The 26,297-nt window shown below is 38.2% G+C and overlaps 1 protein-coding gene across 2 annotated transcripts in view; it reads right to left on the bottom strand.

Annotated features, from left to right (window-relative positions):
• SEMA3A (semaphorin 3A) overlaps nt 1-26,297 on the bottom strand; it is a 238,064-nt gene that overhangs the window by 42,911 nt on the left and 168,856 nt on the right. For both annotated transcript variants that reach the window (XM_042053628.1, XM_042053620.1), the window contains 2 exons: nt 25,056-25,149; nt 18,161-18,280 (listed from right to left, as the gene is read on the bottom strand). In XM_042053628.1, the coding sequence (XP_041909562.1) occupies nt 18,161-18,280; nt 25,056-25,149 (214 nt within the window). The remainder of the gene's footprint in view (nt 1-18,160; nt 18,281-25,055; nt 25,150-26,297) is intronic.

Below are 26,297 nucleotides of genomic sequence, written 5' to 3'. Positions count from 1 at the left end.
CTTCTCTGATCTTGCAGCCAAAGTGAACAAGCTAAAAATAAAAACTTGTATTTTTATTTAAAACAATCAGCCTTTAAGAAGCAAATTATTAAAACCCACACCTTTTTCAGTCTCCTTTTTCCAGTTGTCTTGGCTGTGGTGCTATTTCTCAGATCCCACATGACACCTTTGTACACCACTTTGTGCGCCCTCCTGCAATTACCAGCTCTGCAGACATTTCATTGGCAGCAGCCCATTAAACTGTCCTTCCTGAGAAACCTGGCTCTTTATGAAAATGACACCTTGGTCCAGCTGCCCCTATGATTTATATGCCATTGTTTGCTTATTTAAGTAATGGAAACATGTTTTGCCTGGCTCAGCATTTCAGGTTGAGGAAAAGCAAAGGTAAATCGATCTGCATTGGTTCTTTAACAAATGTTATTCTTTAGCAGCAACAACCGCACAAATACACACACACACCCAAGAGCAAGAAACAATAAAAGTCAGAAATTGGCTTTCTAACTGAATCATATTAGCATTTTAATTAAGATCTATAAACTTGAAGGCACAGAAATTACCTTTAGCTGTCAAGATTGAGTAAGCTGAAGGAACAGAAGCTGGGGTCATCTCCTCATCACTTGACAGGAGCCAAAGGGCAGTTCTCTTAGGAAATGTTTTGTAGAGAGTTTGAACTGGATGCCCCTATTATTGTATATTTACGGTCAAAATTACTAATTTATCAGTTCACAGCAAGAAAATTTTAGGGAACTAGGGAAATTTTACGCTCAGTAAAACTGCAATTGCTATAATTTAATGAAAAGTAGTGGAGGGTGACTGGGACCCTGAGGAGAGGAAGACTAGAGAAGCTGAAATTAAAAATTTAACAACAAAAACAGACAGCTACTCAAGACTTCATAACCATGTACAGCGCCTGTCCGCTGAGATCCAGCACGGAGACCCAAACACTCTCCTCAGAAAATCTGGACTTGCTCTCATAGTGAGCCCTACTACCCACAGAGAGGAGACTTGCAGCTCCAGTCACAAATGTGCAGAGCAGAGCCTCTGCCTCGGTAAGGTCACCAGAGGACAAAGCTGTTAATATGTGGTGATGAGAGAGCTAAGATGGTTTGTGGTTTTACACACTCAAGTGTAGTTTACAAAACAGCAAAGCTTTTAGTGGTGTTCTTTTAAAGTCCCTTCATTTAAATTCCTCAACTTTCACATTCCACTTGCTGCTGTTGAATCAGGCAAACACAGCAGAGCTCTCATGGATTCACTGCTTCCAGTGAAGCTCCTCAATAACATGGATGGCATCAGACCACATCCTCAAAGTGGGAATGCTCTTTGCACAAGGGACAACTTGTGGCTATTATGGAGCTAATGTGAGGGTTTTGTGGTAACTTATTGTCAGATGCTAACATAGAAAGGACAGACTACAGAGTAGAGATGTCATTTAAAGACGCTGTTTACAAAGTCAGGAGGATGTGTGGCATGCAGGCCATGCATGATCAAGCTGTCAGCAGCTATTACAAGGTAAGAAGCCCTATGGTCCCTCACTGATTTTGCAATGGAAATTTCCATCAGAAGAGTTTTAAAGACTGATGATCTTCATCAAGCAGTTTATCTTTGAGTCAAGATGATCTTAAAGTAGTGTGTTAGTTATGTCAGCCAGCTTCTCCTTCTTAGAAGTGATATCCTGTTTTTTATTAATTTTTCAAAGATTAGTAAAGGCAATTTTTGTGTCACAGATTATAAAACAGGCTAATAAGTATGAGGTTTAATAAGGCTTCTTTTAATTTCAATAGTGTACTTCTTAAAAATTTAATTTTATTGTATTTTATTTTATTCAAAACTCTTTTCAGAATTAAAAAACCCAAAAAACCAACAAACCCTTCCTCTGCAGAATCCAGCTGCTATGCTTCAGTGGTGATTTGTGTGACATAAGGAGATTACAGATTTTCAAGGATGAAAGGTATTAAAAGTAGCAACAACATATCACTCTTCTGTCATTTCAATACATGGGTGCAGCAGCAATGTAACACGCAAAGAGACGTGCATTAAAAAAGGCATACCGTGTTTTTACATGTGTAAATTCTTCTACATCTCAATGGTACACTTACACAAACAGCAACAGGACTCTAGTCCATGTGGCTTTTACAGTGGCTTGACCATAAGTGTTATCTATGCATCCATTCTCATTGTGAGAGATGTTAAAACTGAATTAAAATGACTGGTTTTTTTAAGAAAAGACTGATTTGTATTTGAGGCAAAAGCAAATGTGTTATAACATCCTAAAGCATTCAGGCTCCATGCTGGCTGGGCAGCTAGCAGAAGTGAAAACTTGACAAGACCAGGCTGGGGACCAAGCCATGGGTGCCCTCCCAGGGGCTGGCAGTGATGCAAAGCAAAGTGACAGTAAGAGGAGCACAACCTCAGTTTGGGGTGCTCAGCACCTCTAGAATAGCGTGAATGAGTCCCTTAATACCTGCCAAAACAATGCCACCACCTCAAGATGCCTCATCTCTTCTGCCTTAGAGGCATAATTCAGCATGAACATACCTTGCGAATAACATTTTAGCTCCCACAGGAAAGAGAAGGGAGAAAATGTTGATCTCTGATGCAATTACCAGTTTCTGAAGCCTTTGTTCTAAAGAGACAACAATAGTTTTGATTCCCTGTTAAAGATTAATTATATGGTGAAGAAAAGTGAATACAAAAGTTCAGTAAAATTATAGCTTAATGCTCAACATAAATTAGATTTCTCACAAAACAATGCTTATGATCTAACCACCCCATTTAATTTAATAGAGGTGATTATTATCTCCTTACAGAGAAAGAAGCAAAATTAACACCTCTTTTCCATTACTGACTATGTTTTAAGGTTGTCGTATATCTATCAACACAATTAATTTTAAACTTATTTACTTGTCCCTCAGAGAGAGTAATTGGGCAATTGAGAAAACTAGTGTCCATCACAGAACAGAAAGTGAGGCTTGCAGCACATTGTCTCCACTTAGGAATACTTTAATCTCAATTTTTTGTATTTCTTAAAGCTAATGAGAGTTCCAGCTAAGAACCTGTTTCTTCCTCTCTCAGTCATTTATCTGAAGTTTTTGACATTGATGTTTGGAAATAAGACCAGAAAGCCTGTGCCTTAACTGTGTAACCTACATCTTTAGAGCTCTGGATGAGTGACAAGAACTAAATACCACAGTCTTTATGCTAAGAAGTGATGTATTAGGGGAGGAAGTGGAGCGTGGAGGCACTGAAGACAAAAGATGTTTCTGATTTGGGATGTTACAGACTTTTGGCATATACAGCCATGCTACAGGCCTGCCTTTTGTAAGCTCTGAAAATTCACAGGTGAAGCACAAGTCCCTGGAGATGCCGAAGCAGTTTATGGCAGTTGATCCTAAAAGCCAGAAACTAAACCTGTTCCTCTCCACTAATGTGATTTTCTCAGGCCTTTCTGAATGCTGAGAGATGTGTGTCTATGTCTTGTTGGAATATTCTTCCTCTTTGCCACCTAGAAATCAAGGGTGCAAGAAGGTGTCCTGAAGGCAGAGGGAACATGCTGCAGCACCATCAGCCAAACTCCTGACACAGCACTTTGCAGGAGGCAAATACCTGGCTGAGTGTGAGGAACAGCTGGAGATTAACATGGCAAACATATTCCAGTGTAGGGAAAATAGGACAGCCCTCAACAGTATGACTGGAAAAAGCTGAACCACACTGGCTTGACAAGCATATCTTCAGCCTGTGTCTCCTGAAAGCTAAATTCCTAATATTTCTCTGTCAGCTCCATGCAGTGCATAACCCTGTCTCCAGAACCACTTGTCCACAGAAATATTACTTTTTTCTGCCTAAAAAGTGAATAAATATGTCCTTTGTGACAAAAATAATCTATTTTGAAAACAGGAAGAAAACCTCCAAATTTTGTACTGCCAGGTTCAATTTGAAGTGTGTGGAAGAGATTGTGTAGCTGTAAAAAAAAATCTCCTCCCTGATGTCACATCAAAAATTGGACAGGTATCTACCACAGTCTCAACTCTCAGTGAGAGATATTCATTCATCTGGAAATGATCATCAGCTCACACCAGTTCCCAAGGAGTCATCCAGTAGAGAACACTCCTGTAGCAATTACCTAACCTTTCTGATCTCCTGTAATTTAATTTCTTTGTTAAATCCTTTAGATTTGGCTAAAGAACTGAGGTAATTTTGTCAAAATATGAGAAACACTTTGTTGGTATAATGAACTTTTACAGCTAGTGTAAAGCAACTTGACACAAAATCCACTAAAGTAGGATTAATGAGGGATGGCAACAAAGACTGAGGAAAGGGCTGGGTGAATGACTGGTTTTAGCTCATATGTCAGTGTAGCACAGCAACACAAAATGCAGTAAGGCATCTGTAAGAGGAAGCAAAACCCCTCAGCAGAACCAGAGGTATTCAGTGATAGCATCAGTTATGACAACCTCTTTCAGTAGTCATGTGAGCACAAATGTGTGTTTCCAACTTAATCTAGCTTCAGTCAACATAAGGTATTAGCACAGTTTTACACAACAGAAATAATGAAATCATGTAGTCATTTATTGTTGATGTGAAACTTAGTTCTGTTCATTAAAAAAGAAAAAAAAAAGTATTTGATAGCATAGGTGAGATGAAAACCATGACGTTGCTTCAGATAGAAAAGTTTTGCAATAGTACCCACACAGTCAGAAAGCTGCGCTTCTCAAACATTGTTTCCTTGGTTCATACTTTAATTCTGTACAAAGAAACCCTTCTTTTTTTTTTTTATTTATTCACTGACAGCACTTCAGATATATTTGATGTAATTTCTGTGACTTTTAAGAGTGAAAATTTCATTGGATCAGACTCAAAATTTTAGTGTTTTTTAAAAGCAGGGAGGGAGGACCTTGCAGCACACTTGCTTGTGATACATAAACTGCAGGGAGAGGAATTGGCAGAAAGTTTAACAGAAGTATTTTAAAAGTAATAAAATAAAGAAATGTAGTAAAAAATATAGGTCCTGGAATAAGTGGGAAATTGGATTTTTTTTTTTTAAACAATGCTTTCTACAAACAGGTCTGACAAAAAAATATTAAAGCTGACAGTATGTCAAACATGGAACAGAACTGAGTATTGATAATGACAACCCATTTACACAATCTTGTGAAAAAAGCTGATGACTCACAAATCCATATAAAATACCACATGGAAAGGTTTGGTACCTTCCTCTCTCATGGAGCATTTTTCTGCCCTTACTGAAAGTTGCTTTAGAGAAACAGGAGAACAGGACATTGAGACTGAAGAAATGGGTAACTGAAGAGAGCTGTGCCCCATGACTACCAAATTTTACAGTCTGACAAATGTTACCATAGAGTTCAGGAAATATGAATAATCTCACTGACATCAGTGGAACACTTCTTACTTATGAGGATATTGAATTTTGCCCAAACAGCAGTAAAAGAATCAATAAACACCAATCCGCAGATATATGGCAATATATCACAGATAATGTATTATCATTGAATGCTTGCAACTGTTTCATAAGAGTTGTGCATTGAATGGGAAAAATACGTAATCTAGTCTTTAAAGTAACTTTTCTTTTGCTTTTTCTGAATGATCATCTGTAAAAAAGCTGTCACTGTAAGGTTTTCTTGTTTCTGCTTATGCCAACTTCTCTAACAAAATCTTCCTACAAATCTTGCTGCACTTACCTGAACAGAAATCTTTAAAGCCTACCAAGAGGGAATTAAATTTATACATATTTGAAGATATGTTAAAAAGACTCCATAATCCAGGAACCTAACAAAAACACAGGCCAGTTTATCACTTTAAAAGGTAAAACAGAAATGGAACTATTTTGTCTTCATTTACTCAGTGTGTTTGTGGCAGCTCTAAGTGCTCTGGAACATCAAATTCTGCTGCATATTGCACAATAAATGGTAGTCTCAAAGACTAACAGTTTAACTCTTGCCTTTGAAGAGATAATTTCCCTGGTAACACTACAAGGCAGCTCACCTTACCAACAGAAACATTCAGCCTATACACACCAGTGATACAGTGATCTCAGAACAGAGGGAAAACAGCTAAAAAGGCTTATCAGCCTCAGTTTTGGTGGGTCACTCTCAATAGTCTTTTGTACAACGCTGCTACTACATTTGAGACTGATACTGAGATTCTTAAAAGCAAAGTTACCACATTTCAATAACACTGTATGTTATCTGCACACCAGCACATCATCTGAGGCATTCACTGCTTCTGACTATCAACTATTAGCTAGTCATCACCTGCAGACTTTGACCACTTAGATGTTACTATAAACTTTACCATATCTTTTTTTTTTTTTTCCACTGTATGGTATGTAAAAGCACTTAGCTACATGTTTAAAAAAATCAAATATAACAGCCACCTTTTAAAAAGGGTGAATTTGTACAAGCCCATGGAATCCAATGTAATAGCAAGGGATGGGATATTTCTGACACCATTTTGATAACTAAGAGCTGGACACAGAAGCCTGAAATAAGTAGTATAGGGCACTCTAAAGATCAAGGGGAAAAAGAAGCATAACTCTGGCAATGCAGCAAAATAGGAAGTTCAGGACATACTGCTGTGTCAAAACTCAATCGAGGAACCATTTATCAAACATTTTGTGTGTCTGTGATCTGTCCATCATATCTGATAACTGAGATTGTGTGAATTCTTCTTTGTTTGTTTTCTGTTATTTAGTCCAACATGATGCCTTTACAAGTGAAAAATAAGTATCCATTTGTCTCTCCCATTTGTCCTTTCCTTTTCCTGTTCCCCCTTCCTTACAACACAGTCATGAACGAGGCTCTGTGGCCTAAATGTTGCTAATGGTGACATCAGTTTCACCCTTTTGTTTCACAGTGTTGCCTGATGGAGCCTGGGGAGGGACATGGTGAAGTGGCTCAGGTGGGACTGGAACAGTTTCTATCCTGGAAACGTGGGTTTGCAGAACTAAATAGAGAAAAATGACTAAATGTTTTTGCATCAATTAAACCCCTGCAAATAATGAAATGTAATCTGATGGGAAATTACATGTCATATTAAATACAGAATTTTCTAATTAGGTGTTTCCTCTGCTCCTCTTCAAAGGCTACAGAAATATTAAGATGTCCACAGTTACAGCACAAAAAGGTCTTGAAGATGTAACATTTGATATATCACACTATTTCAGAAATAATGAAACTTCTGCAAGGAATTAACAAATTTGAATTTAACTTCAACAGATGCTCTGTCTACATTTCTTGATCTTACATACTCTTTGTGTCTACCTCATCACAAATCACTGTGCTAGGCTAAGTCTTCCTCTAGTAAAGTCCAGAGCCACAACTCTGCTAAATACAGGAGTTGAAACAATATCCTTGATAACGGAGTTTAATATTAGCTTTGCCATTCTTGGCTAGGGTAACTTTTGAATTGTGTTCTTGAACTACCTGAATGTGCTATCATTGTTTTAAATACATTGACGTTTCCACTTTGTTGTAAAAATAGGCTTTTAATACTACACAGTATTTAGTAATCTAGTACCAGCCATCAGTTTGATATCAGCCGTGACATTATTTAATTTTCAGAATCACAGAGGTTAAAGCTCACTGAACTATAAACAGTTGGAAACATGGAGTGTAATCCCAAGGCACAGCTCTGCACAAGCTGTAATTTAAATCATATTGCATGCTAAGCTGAAAAGGCAGTGCAGGTCCCAGAGGGCATGAATAAATCTGCAGTCACTGATTTGCCACACACATTTGTGTTGGGATTCTGTAACTGTGCAAATGTGATGTCTTCCTTTAGAGCAGAGGACCTGTCATCTACTGAGATTTGTAATTAAATAACCCAAAGAACAAAAGCAATTACTCAGCCTTACAAATATTCAGGCTGAAATGTGTGCGATTTCATGAACAAAGAGAAGGGGAAGTTCCGGAGACAGAGAGAAAGGGAGGCTTTGAGTCTGCGATAATTCATCTGTGCCTAGTGCTAGTGGAGGCTTTAATGTATAGAACAGGTATTCACATACCTGGCTTACTTTGAACTAATAATTCCGTCATCACAGACTCCACTGTGAAGTGGATGTTTCTCCAGCTAAGGAGCCAATTATGCTTCCAGCTGGCTCCATGCCACCTCAGGTGCCGGCTTTGAGCAATCAGTTGCGTTAATTGCAAGCAACACTAAATGCCTTTTGGGACAAGCAATTCACGGTTCAGGAATGTTAGTGTGAAGGGGGTAGGTTCAGCCCCATTACCGAGAACAAATCACAGAGTTTGCACAGGTCGCAGGCTAAGAATTGGAATTTTATGGAATGGGGGAAAGAGGTGGGAACAGACTAAGGGGCTGTATCCTCATATCATTAACTCTGCTGGGCATCTCAGTTAATTGATGGGGTGGGGGCTATGTGGTGGGCTGTGTGGCGCCCTTCATATTTTGAGCTCAGCAGCTCTGTCCTCCCATTCCCCTGGGTCTGCCAGGCATTCTGATCCAGGCCAACAGGGCTAAGACATTGGTCCAAGCAAAGATACCTCAACTGCCCATGAACATGGGCTCCTTCACAATAGTTGGTATTTTCCTTCTTTCTATTTGTCATAGTGGGAAAACAATAGTTTTTTAAAATGCATAGGGATTGTTTGATACAAAGGAAATATTACAAGAGTGATAATAACAGTGAATAACAAAAATGGATGATGAAGGGTAAACATATATTAAAAAAATAGCCACTGAAGGAATGAAGAGTAATAATGAAATGGCCACAGTAATGAGTAGAAATCAGATCTTGGCTGCATAGGGGTCATTGTCATGTTTTGTCAGCTACAGATATGGCCTGTTGTATTTTTTAGTATATATCTTTTGACTCACTACCTGGATAACAATTTTAGCCAGTCATTTATTCACAAGCATGGATTTCCAATATATTTGTCCATAAGCCCCCACACCAGCACTATTTAAAAGAAGAGCCCTGCCCAAATGTTGGAGTTGATGAATGGGAAGCTTGGATTGAATCACTAGAGATAAAGGGAGTTAGTGTGTGGTGGGGAGTGGGAGGAACTGGTACAAACCTCAGTCTGCAGGTGCTTAGAAACAGCGTGGAGGCTCAGGAAGTGTCTCTAAAACTCTTTAGAGGCTCAGTCCCCGGTGTCCAACATGGATGTACAAAGAATACTTCTTAAAACAAAGCCATCTTATTTCTCCCTTTAACACAGACTAAAACATTGCCAAGCACTTTTGCGTCTGAAGCTGTGAATTTCATTAAATTCAATGCAACTCGCTCAGCACTCACTATTTTTGTGTGGCTGAAACCTTTAATTCTCTCCCCACCGCCCCATGGCCAGCATGCTCCAGTCACATCACACTTAACCTTTGCCTTGGCTTCTCAAAAAAGAATTTGTTTCACTCTATTCACGGCTTCAACATTTTGGCAAACTGCACTCGAGCACCGCGCTGGGCCTTTATATTGAACACACTAATCTGATTGTTTTTCCACTCTACAAACTTTGGGTCAACAATCAAGCTGCTGCCAGAAACTAATTAATTTGCAAACAGGCCCCATTTTCACAGGGGGAGAGCTTTTGAAACCTATGTCAGCAGAGCTGGTCACACCATGGTGACATGCATTGTCATGGCATCCACTTTTCGGGGTAATTCTCCTCACTAATTTTTCACCACACACATGAACTCAAATTACCCAGTCAACAGTAAATCTCTATTGAATGCCCACCAAACTCTGAACATGGTGGCCAAGAAGAGGAAATTGGTATTGACAGGGTCATCACTCATTAAATTGATGGCTAGAGCAGAAGGAAAAAAAAAATAACACAAGAACATAAAAAGAAAATTCAGATGTATGTCATATCCCAATAAAGGGGGCTGTAACAGACCCACTCCTCCTTTGTTTAAATCAATTAGTATTCTGCTGTGTGACTCCTACAAGCAGATTTCTGCTTCACTTTTCTGAAAAACTGGTTAGTGACTTTTGTGAACAAGAAAGGAGGCACAATTTGGTAGCTAAAAGTCACTGTTTTTCAAGCATCAGAGCTGTGATGAGCTCTCACAGAGATCATGGGAAACGTACTTGAATTTGCAAAGCCTATAACACAGAGGCTTTGTCTTTGGAATCCTGCAACCTAATCTGAACTTTCCTTTTGCTTAAGCTGATTTGGATCTCTGCAAAGATGATAATTACAAAGAAACTGGTGTTGTATAACTTAAAGTAGGTTCTATACCAAAAGCAAAGCAAAATGCAAACTTAGAACCTGAACACTACACCTGTTCTGGACAAATGACTCTTTTTTTCCTACTGAGATTTATCTCCAGGGAAAAGGGAGAGTCTTCCTATGAACTGATGCATGTGGGTAACAGATAGATAAATAGATAAATATATAGATAGAAATTATCTTTTTAATCATACTGAAAGGAGTACACAAAGCTTTCTAGTAGAGGTTATTGTCACTGCTTGAATAATATACTAAGTTTGTCACCTTAGGTGGACAGACCATGACTTTACAAAGCCATCCACTGCCAACTCCATAAGTTATCCATTGAAAAAAATCCATAGGAAAAAAAAATCCATATTAGGTTAAAAAAAAAAAGAAGAAAAAACGCTTTTTAGAGGAGATAGAATATCACTGGGACTATTGATAATCAGAAAATTGCAGGTGTTTTTCACCAGTGTGAGAAGGGCACAGAGCTGCACTATTCCTACTGAATGTACTCCTAGAGTGTGCTCATGCAGATGGATATTTACACAGCTCCTGCTGCTGAAAGAGGCAGAAGAGAGTCAGATTTGTTCTTCTGAAGGAGAGAAAACTATAGAAAGCAATTCACCTGCATCATCAAATTTGAATCTGAACACCTAAATGAGATCACCAGTTTTGCCCAGTACAGAGATACATTGATTTATCCACATCCAGCATCTACCCAGAGCTTGTTCTGGTTCTTTCACCCAACTGCCTTCCAGAGAAGGTGATGGGAATGGCTGCACTCTCAGATCTCCCCCAGCATGAGACTCACCAGGATTTACTGGGCTGTTAACCTCATATATGTTGATACGTTGACCTTTCAATTCACAATTTAAATAAAAACCTTAAAATTTAGCAATTTTAAGGCACATCACCAATAGACCAGTTCAGTGCACAAGAGTGAGTGCAGATCTCAAACTGGCCATCACTGCCAAGTCTCTTTTAAGAAAGACTATGCTGCAGTGATCTGGTTGGGACCGGGGTCATATCCCACACTGCTTGTCTTGAGAGCCATGAACTTCTTTCCTAAAATGGTACTACACGCAGCAGAGAAACTTTTCTGGTCTCCAGCAGAAACAGTGAACAAAGAACTCTGAGCTCTCCCATTATTTTTGATCTTATATGCACTATAAAGAGTCACAGAATGAAGGAACTCCAGCAGAGCATGGCTTCTAATCTACGCTCCCAGCTATTACATTTTTTTGGTGTGGATAGTAAGGCTGACCAAGTTAAAACCCATAAACGAGCTCATGGTTAGCCATGTAATACAAACATATCCTAAGTTAGGTTCCTGGACTAACTTGTATCCTGACTTCCTGAAGCATACTGTGGCTATAGCTCAGACCAATACGTTTACTGAGGCAAGTCTTCCTGCTCCAGGTCATATTCTCTATAGTGTCAGGAAGCCTCCAAAATGTGCAGTCAGACCAGGAGAATGTTCTCTGCTGCTTCATCTTTCCTACCCACTTTTTCCACTCTAACCTTGAAACTTGTCCTCTGGCTACTTTTACCACCTTTTCAACCTAAACAGAAAAAAACAATCTCATCCACAGCACTGACATTTAATGAAGACAATTACCTAATCCTAGGGGCATGGGAGGGAGAGAGAGCGAGATCTATTTCCTAGAATGATTTCAAATAATTTCATTTAGGCCACTTGATGGGAAGATTATATTATTTCTGGTTGTCTCCACCCACCATCTTCATGACCTTTCTCACATCCACTGAAACTGTTCAGTACATTCTCTAATTGCTACTTGGTCTTAGATTTCTGAACCAAATGCTTCTCTTACTTTGTATAAAGATACAGGGAAAAGTTATCAGACAGGTTCAATTGAATCAGCTGGTTCTGGTCAAGCATTCAGCAGGGCCTTTGGCTTCCTGACCTGTAACCATTTCAGATCAGTGACAGGACAAAAGTCAAGTAATAACAATAAGAAATAATAATTTATTTAGTGATTTCAGAAATTCTACGTTTCTTCCAAGAAAAAAAAGAACAGTTTGTAACAAAAAATGTATATAGAAGAAGCTTGTTAGATTGTAATGAGAAAAACAACTTAAAATTCATACTCAATCTCTCAAATATGGATCTACAGACTTAAGGGAGAAAAAAAAACTTGTAAATTGAGTTTGTGTGCCATTCTGTTCACAGTATTATGCCACCGTCACCATAGTTTCTGAGCACTTCCTAGCACTGTGTTAGGTGACATTAGCATTTGTCACACATGGAATTTATCACTGTGAAATTATTTATTACTATTCTTAGCAATGAAGATAACGGGAATGGGGGTGGCAGGACGTATTGAGTGAGAAATGAGACTTGCATATATGGACATGTTTTGTTCCTGCAAGGGTCGGAGTTGTTCATGCCTCTGTAAGCCATGGTGGGAAAGTGTGGAACTCAGTCCACACTACAGCCTTCATGATAGGACATATCAGCTGGTTAATGCAGTTCAAATACAGAAATGCATATTTTAAATGCAAGAGATCCTTTCACAAGAAAAAAAAAAAAACAACACCAAAAGAACAACAAGAAAAATGACATACACAAAAAAATCCCCTCACTGTTTTCACTCATAAGGTTGTTTAAATATGACCTTGTAAATTCATGGGAAGGCAGACCTGGAAGAGGCTTCTTATTCTACTCATTGTAGTCTCTTGCAGTGTCAGGCAAGTGTGCTATATAACAGCACATAAAATGTTACCTGAGTTCCTCTTAAAACCATCTAGGCTGCCTCACTGACTACTTCTATTGGGCAGCTTTTTCTAGTTTCATTCCCACCATAGTTTAAGACTTCTAATTTGAAGACTAAGTAAATTCATATGCAGTTCACACTTTTTCTTTTTAAATCTCCTTTGTTTAAATAGCTGTCTTCTTAACAGAGATTTTTTTGTATTTGTAGCATCCATCACCTCCTTTCTCCAACAAGATCTTAGATGTATTTAATGAAACAATCCCAGGTGCAAGGATGGTTGGGTTCTGTCAGCCTGTTTCCACATCTGCTTACCTGTATTTTACTGCATGCCTGCATATCTGGATTAAGAATATGTAGGAGGTGAACTGGAAAATGGGAAACTGGGAAGGCATTTAGGGACAAGGGAGTAGCACATCACAGGGGACCATCAGTGGCTACGCATAGGTAGGGAAAGGGTTTGGTGTGGTTGACCAGAGACTAATTATAGGTTCAAGGATCAAAATATGTACACACCCAATTCTCAGCAAGAGTAATTAATTTCTAACATTTTGACACATTCAATGCATTTTATTAGAGAGGTAAAAATCCTATAAACTACCTGTAATCTTGTCTTTCTTTTGCCATACATTACTCTACTGTGCAATATGTATGCATTCAAAATCATGTGCGTGTATTGCCAGTGCTGGGACATTCTACAAAGTGCCATAAGTGGAAACAAAGTGATGGCTACAGTTCTGTTTGAATGCCAGGAGAGTATCAAGTCCATGTTTCCTGCCTTGGACCCTGTTAAATTTAAGAGGACATTTTTTTTTTTTATTGAACAGTCGCTCAGCTTCTATAATTCTCAGCTGTTTATGTAACCGTAAAGTTTACCAAGGACAATAACCTCGGGGGACTAAGCACAGTTACTACTCCACTTTAAAAATTAAGCCAAGGAAAGCATGCTAAAATAATATCATAGAGTGGTTTAAAACCATAAAAAGCAAGGAAATTCCAAGCCAAGTCTTGAAATCCAGACTGACAGTCTCTCTTAACCCCAGGTCTAGTAAAGAGGGTGAGTGAGGCCAGTATTTCTGGGGTGCAAACCAGATTCATAATACTGTCTTAATGCAGCTTTTGTGATTTCATTTCCTTTCAGATCTCAGCCCAACCCTGCTTTGCTTTTAAAATAAATGTTTATGGTTATTCATTTTACAAAACGTTAACAATTTAAGGCCAGATCCCCTGTGCTCAAGTCAGAGGAGATGAGAACAGCTTTAAACTCTCTCCTTCCACTCCTCTAATCTTCAGCTTGAAAACTGCCTTGGGTGCATTGCTTTTGCATTGCTCAGCATTAGCTCTGGTAGACTGCACTGCCAGTTCTGCCTTCTTGCCTCCAGCCATGCCCTCAGCCCTTGCACGAATGCTGTGGGGATGCTGTACAGCAAACACTGCCTGCTGTGCAGCAGGGAACTACCTGGCACCAGGAGAAGCTGCTCCCACCTGCTCAGGCTTCCACTCATCTTTTCCTTTTAACTGCTGCAGCAGTTCATGGAAGCAGGACATGATCCATGCTTCTTCGAAATAACTTTTTGGCTCTGAACTATGAGAGGCAATGGCACATTTAAAGGGAAACTTGCCTGTAGGCAAGACTTTGTAAGATATATGTGTAACATCAAGGCCATTGCTCCTTATAGTAAAGCTGGACAGGAGACGTTTTTTCAACTTCAGAATTTTTTCCCAAAAGTTCAAAACTATTCTCGACCCTCACTGGGACTGAGTAAGATTGCCAAAGCTTCTTTAATGCAGAGAAACTCCATGCATGTACCAGAGGAGTCTGGAATGTCTGGTGTGTGCACGCATGTGGCTTATATCAAAGTACATGATTCAGTCGGGGCACTGAACTGCAGCTTTTCATATCCAAGATGACTTCCCTGAGCACCAGCTTATTTTACTGTGTTTTTGCAAAATGCTTCCTTGTCACATCTGGCCAGCTCTGTATCAACAATTAAATATACACTGCTACAGTGACTGATGTATGGTTCCCTAGCTTCTAGATGAATGTCCTGACTACATGGCTATAGAATCAGTCTCCCTTGTTTTATTTGGCTTGGTGACTGTTTAATTATTTATACAAAATGAAAGCTTTAGAAGCCTGTGAGTATTTAATATCTCTAAAAGACTTAAGAAGTCTTTAAGAGCTGCTGGTCAGCACCTTCCCTTGGGCTGAGCACAGTTCTCTTCCTCAAAACATACAACTTCCATAAGAAGGTTGAACATCTCCAGAATGTGAGTGTGTGATCTCTGTAGGAACTCTGTGTTCCTGCTTAAATCCCAAAAACTTAATCACTCTGTGTAATGCTGTCCAACTTTTATGCCAGCTCAGGGCAAGACTTAATTTCTGGGAAAAGTCTGCAAGCTCTTCACGTACAACTGTCTTCTCCTCTCCATTTTTGGTACCAAACAGCTGTGTTTTCTGCACCCTGTTGGCTCTGACCTTAGTCTTAGTATGGAAAAAGCAGTTTAGTTCCTTCTCTGACTGAAGTAAACATTAGCAAGGTCTTAGAACTGGATGCCTCACCATCTAGCTATTAAACTCTAGGGGGATGAGAATTTGTCTCTAAGTTTGATCAGAACTGTTGGTTTGCAGCCTTCAGTATATGCCCATTAGAATACTGGTTTTTCACCTGAGGTTAAGCACACTGTAAAAAGCAACCGGGAAAGCAAACCCACCACTACACAGCAATCCATGTCTTTACTAAAAGACTTGTAAAGCTCTACAGGCTTAAGGTTCAAAAATAGTTTATACAGATCTTTAAAAAAGCAGTGTACACTTCATTCTTCAATGAGAGGCTGTTTCACTAAAAGTATATCCACTTTAAACACGTGCAAACACAGAGCTTCTTTTATAATGATATTTTAAAAAGACAAATAACAAATTTAAAACAATAATCAAATAATAATGCCTGCAGAGTTTCAAACCCAATCTATTATCATTTTTGGATTTCCATGTTAGTTGCTGAAATTAGGAGAGCTGTGTGGAAAGGCTGCCAGGATCTTATCACTGGGAAATTAACAGTAAAGCCTCAGAGCCTTTAATAGGAATGTTGTAGTGCAGATTTTAGGCCAATCTTTCCATATTAGGAAGGTAAGTGTATTAAATTGCAGTGGAGAGAGAGATTTCAAAAATGTACTTAAGGATCATTCTCTATTAAATTATGGACAGTTATGAGAATAATTTCTAAAGGTTTCAATTTGATTCTTATCTTGTTTTAAATTAAATTTGAAACTTTCAATACAGAAATATAGTGCAAGAACTTTACTTAAGAGTTGGAAATCACCTTCACCTTGTGATACAAAAAATGCTGTCTTTCTACTTTTATGCTCATTTTGAAAAATACTTAAATTCAAGATCGCTTGAGGTTCATCAGCTCTTTATGTGTGACTGTCTTCTCCTCCCCACCTTGAGCATAAAGCATTTGTGGATTCTGCACCCTGTCAGATGTAACCCTAGTGCTAATTTGGGAAAAGCAGTTCTCACATTTGGAGCTGAAAGACTGATAACCGAATCCACAAAGGAATGACACATTTTCAGCAGTGTAGTACAGGGGCTGTGGACAATGGCTGCGCTTTCCCACTGCATAAATCCCCCTGACTCAGCTGTCATTGTGCAAATCTACTGCACAAAAGCAGATTTTGCTTGCATGATTGGGCTTTATGTCATCATGACTATCATAACAAAAGCTGGTGTTGGTTATCTTTAACACATTATTACTCTACCAGGTATCAAGATAGATGGGTATGTCTATAACCCTTGTACTTTACTGTTTCCCGAAGTCCAGAAATTTTGTTTATTGTCATAATAAAATAACCCAAAGAATAAAATTTTTGGGTTACTGGGCAAGCACAGACTGTAGAACTTAAGTGTGGAAGACCTGAATCTGTTCTCCAGACAGACAGTAGTCACACGAGTTACAGCAAAACTAAATTTAACAGGATATACATCACATTCATAAACTTGTCATATTAAAATACAGATCCATATTTGTCATATACACGCTTCTATGACATGTGTATCCAATGTATGTTATATATAGAGTTGATAATCCAACCTGCAATAGCATCTTGTGGTTTTAATTATGAGTCAGGGTCTGATGTTGTAACGGATTGTATATACAGCTAATGTGACACCCAATTTGATACTACAAGGTTTTGACCAGCTAATAACAAACTGTGCATTAAAACATACTCTGCTCTTACACATTAAAATTTGCGTGAACAGTTTGCACTAAATTGCAAAACCACATAAGAAAGCATGAACCTCAGCAGAGACATAAATAACATGGCTAGGAGCAAAAACTGTCTAAGAATAAAATAATTTGTGAATTCAAAAACAGGAGTGCAGGTGCAAGCAGTATGTACAGCAAAATAGAGCTAGTTAACTCTTAAAAAATTAAAGTTTAAATTAACTCAGCAACTATCGTTAGTATTACTTAATTCAAATGTCAGCTTTTTCAGACAACAAATTCTCATTTCCAAAATGCTCATATCCTTGTATAGCTAAAGCCAAGTGTAATTCCATTTGAGCTATTAGAAATTTGACTTCAGTAGAACTCGGATAGAGTACTCAGATGCATTCTAAAGTATTTTGGTTCACAAAGCCAAAATCAGATTTTCTCTGAAACTATCTTTTTCTCCCCAGACACGCAAATAAACACCCACAGGCTTGATTAGTAATATCCATACAATAATGTAAGCTATTGTGCCTTGCTGAACTATTGGATATTTTGAAACCAAATTGCTTGAAATGCCCAGGCCCCTTTTCTCTTTTTCCAAACTCTTGACAACTTTGGCTTGCTCAAGAAGTTCTGCTGATTGACTTTCTGCTGGATGTGGCCGTGTCCCCTTCAACCCAGCAAAAATTAAACCTTGTACAAGGCACAATCCTGCCCAAGGCTCTGGAGCTACTTTGTGTTGATGTGTGGCTGATGCCTCCACAAGCCTTGAGCTTCTGTCCAACTTGTAGTGTCTGTGTGTGTTTTAAATTTAATCACACTCCACAAATCTCAGTGTAATTAAACCAAAAATGCTGCTTTATAAATCACTTCTGATTAGTTTAACTGGTTTAAGACAGAATTCTGCTCCAAATAAAAGAGGAGTGTATATGTCACAGATGTTGCTGGAACGAAGCTGTGTGCTAGTCTTTAATGGCTGGATGAGTGTAACCAGAGAAATGTATATTTTACATACCATTTAGCCACCGAGAGTCGTGCTGCTCTGTTCTGATGGGATGGTGATGCCCCAGAGTTCGGAAAATGGCAAAGTCCCTGCCCATGAAGTCTGCTGCTGTGCCAGAGTACAGTTCTCCATCTGTGGGAAGACATAATTGTAAGCAACATTCCTCAATTTTCTAGTCATGGTAAATCAGAGAAAGCTGTCATATGTTCATATTTTGCTAATGGGGATAATGAGTAAATTACAAAACAACAAGCCATATGCAACGTATTGTCATTGAAAATAGATGATTAGACCCAATTTCTCACTGCAGAGCCTAATTGTAACCTCTCACAAATGAGATGTATCTGCTGACTGCTGGTGCACTTCGCAAAAATCTGTTTGAATTCTTAGGCTGGAACAGTGGCAGCCAGCACACCTACCCTGGCAGGCAGGAGTATGCAGCCTCAGAAAACCTACCTAACTGTGAAATTGCCTTGTTTAGAACAGGAGTTTGGTCTGGAGACCTCCAGAGGCTCCTTCCAGCCTACTGGGTTTATGTAACTCTGGGAACTGAAGAGTCCAGCTCAGTCACTTTTGGTTCAGAAAGTCCTTAGATCCCTTCAATTTTTCCTATAGAAATTACGTGCTTTTTTCTTTGGTTGTTTTAAGGGGTTTTTTTTTGTTTTGTTTGGGGTTGGGTTTTTTTTTGTTGCTGTTGCTGGGTTTTTTGTTGTTGCTATTTTGTTTTGGTTTTTTTCCTCTTTTTTTTCTGAGCAAGCAGATTCTCAGAAAACAGTATACTTTACAGGAAAGACAGAACATGCCTTTCTCCTTTGGCCACCTTTGTAATTGTGGTACTGGCAAAGGGCAACAGCTAAGGGAGAGAATAAACAAGATCATTCCCTGCTACCTTGACCCCCATGAATTTCACAGTGAACAAATGAACTACAAATTGCCCTATGATACTTCAGCCCATAAATGGCACGTACACAGCCTAGCTGGAGATGAAATTCATCCCAGTGTGTCCCTCCTCAGCCAGCTAGACGTGCCACAGGGGAGACTGAGAGAGGAAGAGAGTGTCTAAATTCCAAGGCGCAGGTCAAGTTAAATACCTGACAACTGGTAGAGACAGTAATAATAATAAGGACATTGCAATGAGACCCACAGAAAAGAACCAGGGATCAAAGTACAACACATCTTTCTGACATTAATCTAGAGCTATGAAATTACTCTGAATCAAAAATGCTAAAAATAAATTTTTAGGACTGTTTTCTACATCTGTAGGTGAAATGAGATAACCTACCCTGTACTGTTAATACGGAATTAAAAAGCATTATTCCTTCCAACTACTACTTTCAAGCTACCCATATTACACCAGTCCCTTGTGAAAAAGACAAGTTTGAGGATAAAACAACTCCTTCTTTAGCTAAGGTAATACATTTTTCATGGTCGTGATGAACTTTACTGTATCCTCATTTTAAAACACCCTTTTAGGAACAGGTTTATCATTTTCATGGCAATTTTAGGTATTTCCATGGTGGGACAACCAGATCCAAGCATGCTTATTGGATACCACTGGCATCTCTTCCCCTGAACACTGACACCATGAAATCACCAATTGAACCTACAGTGGCTCTGTACCATATGGTCAGGAAGGGTGAAAACATGATAGCAGATAGGCATGGAATTGAATGAATTCACAGTAGAGATTAGAAGCAAATAGACCAGTCATGCCCAGCAGGAGGTGTAATCAGAAGGGAAACAGAACAGCATATCATTAATTAACGATTTATCATTCTTCTATGTAATTTTCAACTTTTCTGAAGGGGACACAATCACTTAATTATAGTGATTATTATGTACAGAGTATGCAGCTGAGATTTTAAAGATCATAAAACCTTTTTGCCTGTGAAAAGGGCTTTGATGCTATGCTTAACCTTTCTTTAACCTTATCTTCATTTTCTTGTCTTTCAATCCCTAGTGAGTTCTGATAAATCAATATAAATCAAAGGGGAAAGAAAATCCAACAAGGCCTATTTTTCTTCCTAGTTATCAACAGATCTAAAGGTCAATCAGTCAAGAAAAAAATCTATATTTAATACTATATTGTTAAAATTAAACAAATACAGTTCAAAAACTAATTGAAATCATAGATTTGATATATTTAGAATGGTAAGGTTTTTTGACACCTCTGTTTCTAACTTGATATATAAACACCACTGAAATTAACATATTTTCTAGGGTGGACTCAGCTCAACCGAAGAGGACACCACAAGGCTCTTGTGGCTGATACTTTTTCATCAATGGTGACAGGGTAAAAGTTTTGCCAATAACTGGCTTCAGCATGTTTCAAATGAGGAAGGGTCTGTAGAAAACTGTCTGACCTTTCTATCCTCCCTACTACAGCCCCTCCAAGTTTCAGTATACCTAGACCAGTGCCTGAGTTTGAACTGATCTGCTGCAGTCATGCAAAAAGGGGATTTTGACTTCTTCTAGACAGAAATACCAAGGAATACAATTTATTTTTCTAAGGCTTTAGATAATTTTTGCAAAATTCAGGGTGAGCCTCAAGTCATGTCCCAGATGTGCACATCCTTTGAGTTAGTACTATGCAAAAGCTACCTGAGGATTTTGCCTCCTGTCTAGATAGAAGTATATTCATCTTTGTTTCCCTGTGTATACCTTCTTTTGGACTGAAATTTACTCATTGCTTGTCTGGAAAATGATTCTTTAATGTCATGGATAGTCTTCACTGTGTTATTTCTATTGTCAGCAGTTTTAAAAGAAGTTTTATTAACTTTAAGAAGAAAGTGGAAATCAATAGTTTGAAAACTAACAAACATTTACCAAAGGGAAAAAATAAAGGAGAAAAAAGAAAAGAAAAAACTTGTCACTTTGTATTTCCAGCCCAGCAGCACAAAGGAACGACTGTCCAGAGCTGATGGATGGCCCTCAGTTGTCTGCAGAGGAAAAAACTCTATGTTTTGGACAAAAAACACCTATTGTACAGGAGTAGCATGCTGACACATAAATGTAAACAGAAATACATATACTGACTTTACTAAATAAAGAGGGAACAATTAAAGTCCATAGTAATGCTGATTTTTGGAGGGGAGGAACCATTTTTGCCTGTACTGTACATAAAGAGCACAGAATTCTGAATAACTCCCCAAGGTCATGTGATATAAAGATGTTAAAAGCTAAGCAATATGCAGCTATTTGATATTCAGCTATTAAATAAGCTATTCAGCTTTTAAATAAGATTGCATTCTTAAAGAAAATAATTTGTGGAGAATATAGAACTGTAAACTTTCCTTTGGAAGTAATAAGGAAATTGAACGAATAAGGAATATAGGCAAAACCAAGCCTTGAATGTCACAATTGATCTCAACAGTAACAGGGTTCACAAATGAAATCTATTGTTGGTCAAAAGGTTTATTCACTAAAGTTAAGATTTTCGGACATAGCGGTGGTTTGACTTCAATTCTTTTGAAGTCAATAACTAAAACTTCCCAGAAAGTAGAGTAATTTTAAAATCTCGAACCTCATATGTACTTAGTAGCTCATTTCTAAGAAATAGAATACTAAAGTTCTTAACTGGTGAAAAGCCACTGTCTTTCAGATCATGTTAATACATATTTGGGAGCATTAATGCACCTAAAATGATTTTTTAAAATGAAAAATTAAATAATTGTTAAATTCTAAAAGAAACTGTGAATTGCAAAAGAAAAAAAAAAATTAATGAGACACAGGAACATAAACAGCTTTGAGGATTCCAGATAACCAAAGCTTTTGAAAATCCCAAATGGTCATTTCCAAAAACAAACTGATATTGGCACATTGCTGTCTCCTTCTCTGAAGGGTTTTTTTTTCAACTATCCCAATACAATTCCTTTAGTCTAATACATTCACTGATATTTTCTCCTGTGATTATATTCCTTGGAAACCATGCTGCTTCTCATTTTTCTCCTGCACTGGAATACTCACAAGTGGTGCCCAGGGATTTCTTAGTCTCTACATTTCATGCATTAGCCCACTCAAACGGAGAGTGTTTAGTTAGCAGCACATAGATGGGAATGGCTGCACAGCGTCTTACATTACTAGGAACCAGTTATATCATGTTCCCAGCTGGCATTTACTTTAGGGTAGGGTAGCAATAACTAACTTTAATGAACAACTGTTAAAAAAATAATGAAAAATGTTTGCAGGTGTATGGAACAAGGAATACATACTGGAAAAATACTGGAACAATTTAATAATGATGAACTGTTTATTTTGGTTTTGCTTTAGTGTGGTTCTTTTGGTTTTTTTTTTAATACTGTTGATTTTTTTAGGAGAGAGGGAAAACTAAAGATCCCCTTTACACTGGTAAGAGCTTGTTTCAGCTGAAATACAGAACAGGCCTCACGGATACTAATGGCTATTAAAGACCTGAAGTTACTTTTTGCAAATAAACCTTCATGTTTTGCCCAAATGCCTAAAATTCACTTACCTAAAATTTACTTTCTAGTTACGGTGTCAAAAACATATTCATCTTCCACACTTTGAAAAACATCTGTTTAGTGTTTCTGATGAAGAAGAGAGACAATGTCTCCCTCCTGTATTTCACCATCTAAATTACTCTTCTCAGCCTTTTTTTTTTTACTTTCCTGATAGTTACTTTGCATTACTAATTATAACATTGCATTTTAATGAGTGCTGGGTAATTCCTTTACATAGTTGCCCTCTTAAATTTTAGTTAAACCATGGTCACTTACGAGGACAAATAATCTGGCACATGAGGGGCCAGTACCAGCTGAGTACCAGCTCAGCCCAGGAGAAGGGAAGAAGCAGTGAATCCATGTCCCTCTTGGTGTGACACCTTTGTGGTCAAGAGGCTCCTCTGGCCTTCATGCCCACACTCACTGCCTCACTCCCATGGTCCCTACTTTGGAGAGCAGTTGAACCAAACCTCTCCATGAAGTCATTGCTTGGCCAGCTCATCCCCTGTTCCTCAACTGTTTTGCGGGGAGGAAATTATTTTGCCTTGGGTCACCATTTTATCATAAAATGCAAGGCTTTTTTGGGAAAAAGAAGTTATTTTTTGGCAAAGAACCAGTGGTGAATTTGGTATACACCCTCTGAAATGCACACTGCAGAAAAGGGTCGATGTAAATGCAACATCATAATCAGTTACGCAGTGTGGCTGTGAGGCAACTTTAAGGAGGCAGAGAAGGCTGCTTGTGTTCAGGAGTGCAGGAATGCTAATTTTAGCTTCACCCTGAATTTTGTATAAGTGACTGAAGTAGAAATTTGTCACTGGCTCTGAATGCTCAATTTGCACCACGTTCTACTGTGTTAATACACCCAGTGGCTCTAACTGAGGCCTGATTCAAAATAAAAGATCATGCTCAGTCTACTCTGTATCAGAAGGAAATATACATGGAGTGAAAATTATAGCGACAGGAAGTGGGCTCAAGAAAGCAAAGATGTTTTAAAGACATGAAATCTAAGCCAAGGGAAATAAGATAATCATATTTGTGCCGGACTGAGTGAAAAAAAAAACCAAAAAAGAATGTGAAAAGTTAGACGCTGTTGACTTTGTGCAGTTGCATACCGGGTATACCATGTAATACTGGCTTGTCATCATTCTCTTCTTTATTGTATACTAAAGTAAATAGTAAAGCTATTCGCTTGAGAGTAGCTCTGCCACAAATTCAAGTTGCTCCAGGCACTAATTTATACACTGGTCTTTCACACACACTTTTTTTTTCCTTTTCTGTTTGTATAGGGTACAAGTTGGAGCAAGATGTGCATGTCTTTCCTGTTTTTCCTGTTCAAAAGTGTGTGTCTCCAGGTTAGCTCATCACCTGGGATCATTATGGGCTTCTAAGATCAGGAAATGAGGCACACTGAGGACTAAATTTTTGTTGCCATCTACTTTGAATAGCTTAATTTTTAAATGAAATGTAAATATAATAAGAGTAGACAGTAGGCAAGGCCATAGGCTGACAATATGGACAAAGGCCTGGAGAAAACAATGGGTCTTGTTATGTGTCATTTCCTGAAAACTTCTGAGATAAGAGAATCTCCAATTTTCTGAAACTATTGTTGGATTTGAAGTTACAATGAAGTGCCAGAAAATTACACGTAAGGATGTTTAAGATAAGGTGGCTACACCTAGGCAGAGTTGTTAGGGAAAGAAGAATCTGTTTCCTTCTAATTGTCTCACCAAACATCTTTTTGCCTTTTTTGTGAAGGTGAAGTAATAACAATGAACATATTTAATTCAATTAGATAAATTAAATCAATTAGATAAATTCAATCAATTGTATTAGTTCAATTAGATTGACACAGTCCAGTTGCTTCATATTTACATATTCCATGAAATAAGGATTACCAATTCAGAACAATTTATTTAAACCTTTTTTCTCTGGCCAGGAATTTAATTATATTTACTCTCAGACAGATCTCTCCAGCTGAAACATCACCTTAAGGCCTAGACCTGTGGCTGTTCATTGATCTTCAGCTCACATGCAAAGTAAAGTTGGGTGACAGACATTCCTTGGCAGATAAACTGGTGTAAGGAATTATTTATTCCTGCTCTCACGTAGCTTTCAGCTGTGCTTGTGTGACCACTAGTGTGGCCAGCCTGTAAAGTGGGTGACTAGAATGTCTCCACCTAGATGTGAGGAGGAAAAACACTATGCAGAATCAAGGTCTTGCAGGGGTATAAAGTGGCTCTTGTGATACCTGAATCTTGGTTTTCACCTCAGGACACCTGGGTGAACTGTATTAAAAGTAAGTCAAAATTACTTTAACCTGGAAATAAATTGCATAAAACAAAGGCCTACCATAGGTGCTGCAAGGAGAAAAAAAAGCAGAAAACTGGCAAATTATTTACAGTGAATGCACATCTCATTCATTGAACTTGCTATGTGACACCTACCTATTAAAAGTGAAGCTGTCAGCAGTTTGGGATCATAAGGGCTTTTCCCCCGCCCATTTTCAAAATATGACTCTTCCATTCTAAAAATGTTGTCCTGTGAAATAAAATTAAAAAAAAAAAAAAAAAAAAAAAGGTAAAGCAACATTATTTGATGAAAGAACACTAAAAAGTAATTTCAACTAAACAGAGTGCAGTGTATGTGAGTCATATTGGGGTTTGTGGCTTCAGGGAAGTCAAATTTCACTGGGTGAGGATCTGGTAAAAGTGCCCACCTCCTAATCAGTATGTGCTGAAGGCTAGTCAAAGGCAAAAATACACATAAACTGCTTGTGTCTCTCCTGCTCTACTTAACATTTTATTTTCATACTAATATACTATACTTAACATTTATTTTCATATTAATTTTCATGGGTTTATTGGATTCTTTTTGCTGTCACTGAGAATACATCTAAGCAGAAGTAACTGAAAAAGCCGGAATTTGAAACTTTTATCTGAAGAAACGATAAAACCTATTTTTCACTGACTATAATTTTCTGACATGTCCCACCACTGCAGATTAGTACATAACATGATGCTAAATTCTGCTTTTCCTAGCCTGAGCATTAGTGACTTACTATTTTATACATACTCAAATTCAATTTCAACTGCATCAGGAGAGCATTATTATTATTATTACTATTATTATTATCATTGTTACTATTCAGCACCTTGCAATGAAACTTTTAAAATATACAGGCTGAGGGAAAATCATATGTGAATATAAGCCAAGATTAAAAAGGGCCTCAGTCAACACCAAGTCAAATGAAGGTAAATAAATCCAAAGCAATGGGCTTTTCAGCACATTTAATTACTTTAATTTTAACTGGGGGACCAAATCTGCCAATCAATTGGAATAGTATGCTTATCTTATGTTTTGCACTGAGGATAAAACCAGAAAAACAGATGTTTTTTGCACAGAAGTCTCCCACATTCACAGAAGACTTGTGAAGACCTCACTAAAACCCAGAATTTCCATTTCCCACCTGCGCTGTGGTTAATTTGCACTGACACCTAATTAAGTCAAGAAGCCCCAAAGAGAAGAGATCAACTTCTACCTTGGAAGGAGCATCCCCCTTGGCACCCTGCCTTGCCTATATAGTTCATCCATACTGAACCCAGGTATGGGCCAGGCTAGTGACCAAACATACTTCCAAATGGTGTTATTTTAAACCTACAGAGTCCATGATTCTGGAAGTAACAGGC

This window comes from Corvus kubaryi, unplaced genomic scaffold (genome assembly GCF_017639235.1).
Source record: "Corvus kubaryi isolate FWS band 111438036 unplaced genomic scaffold, C.kubaryi_AGA036_p1.0 135, whole genome shotgun sequence".
NCBI classification, from domain to species: Eukaryota; Metazoa; Chordata; class Aves; order Passeriformes; family Corvidae; genus Corvus; species Corvus kubaryi.
Note: the sequence above shows the minus strand (reverse complement) of the source record. Positions and strands in the feature narration are given on the sequence as shown.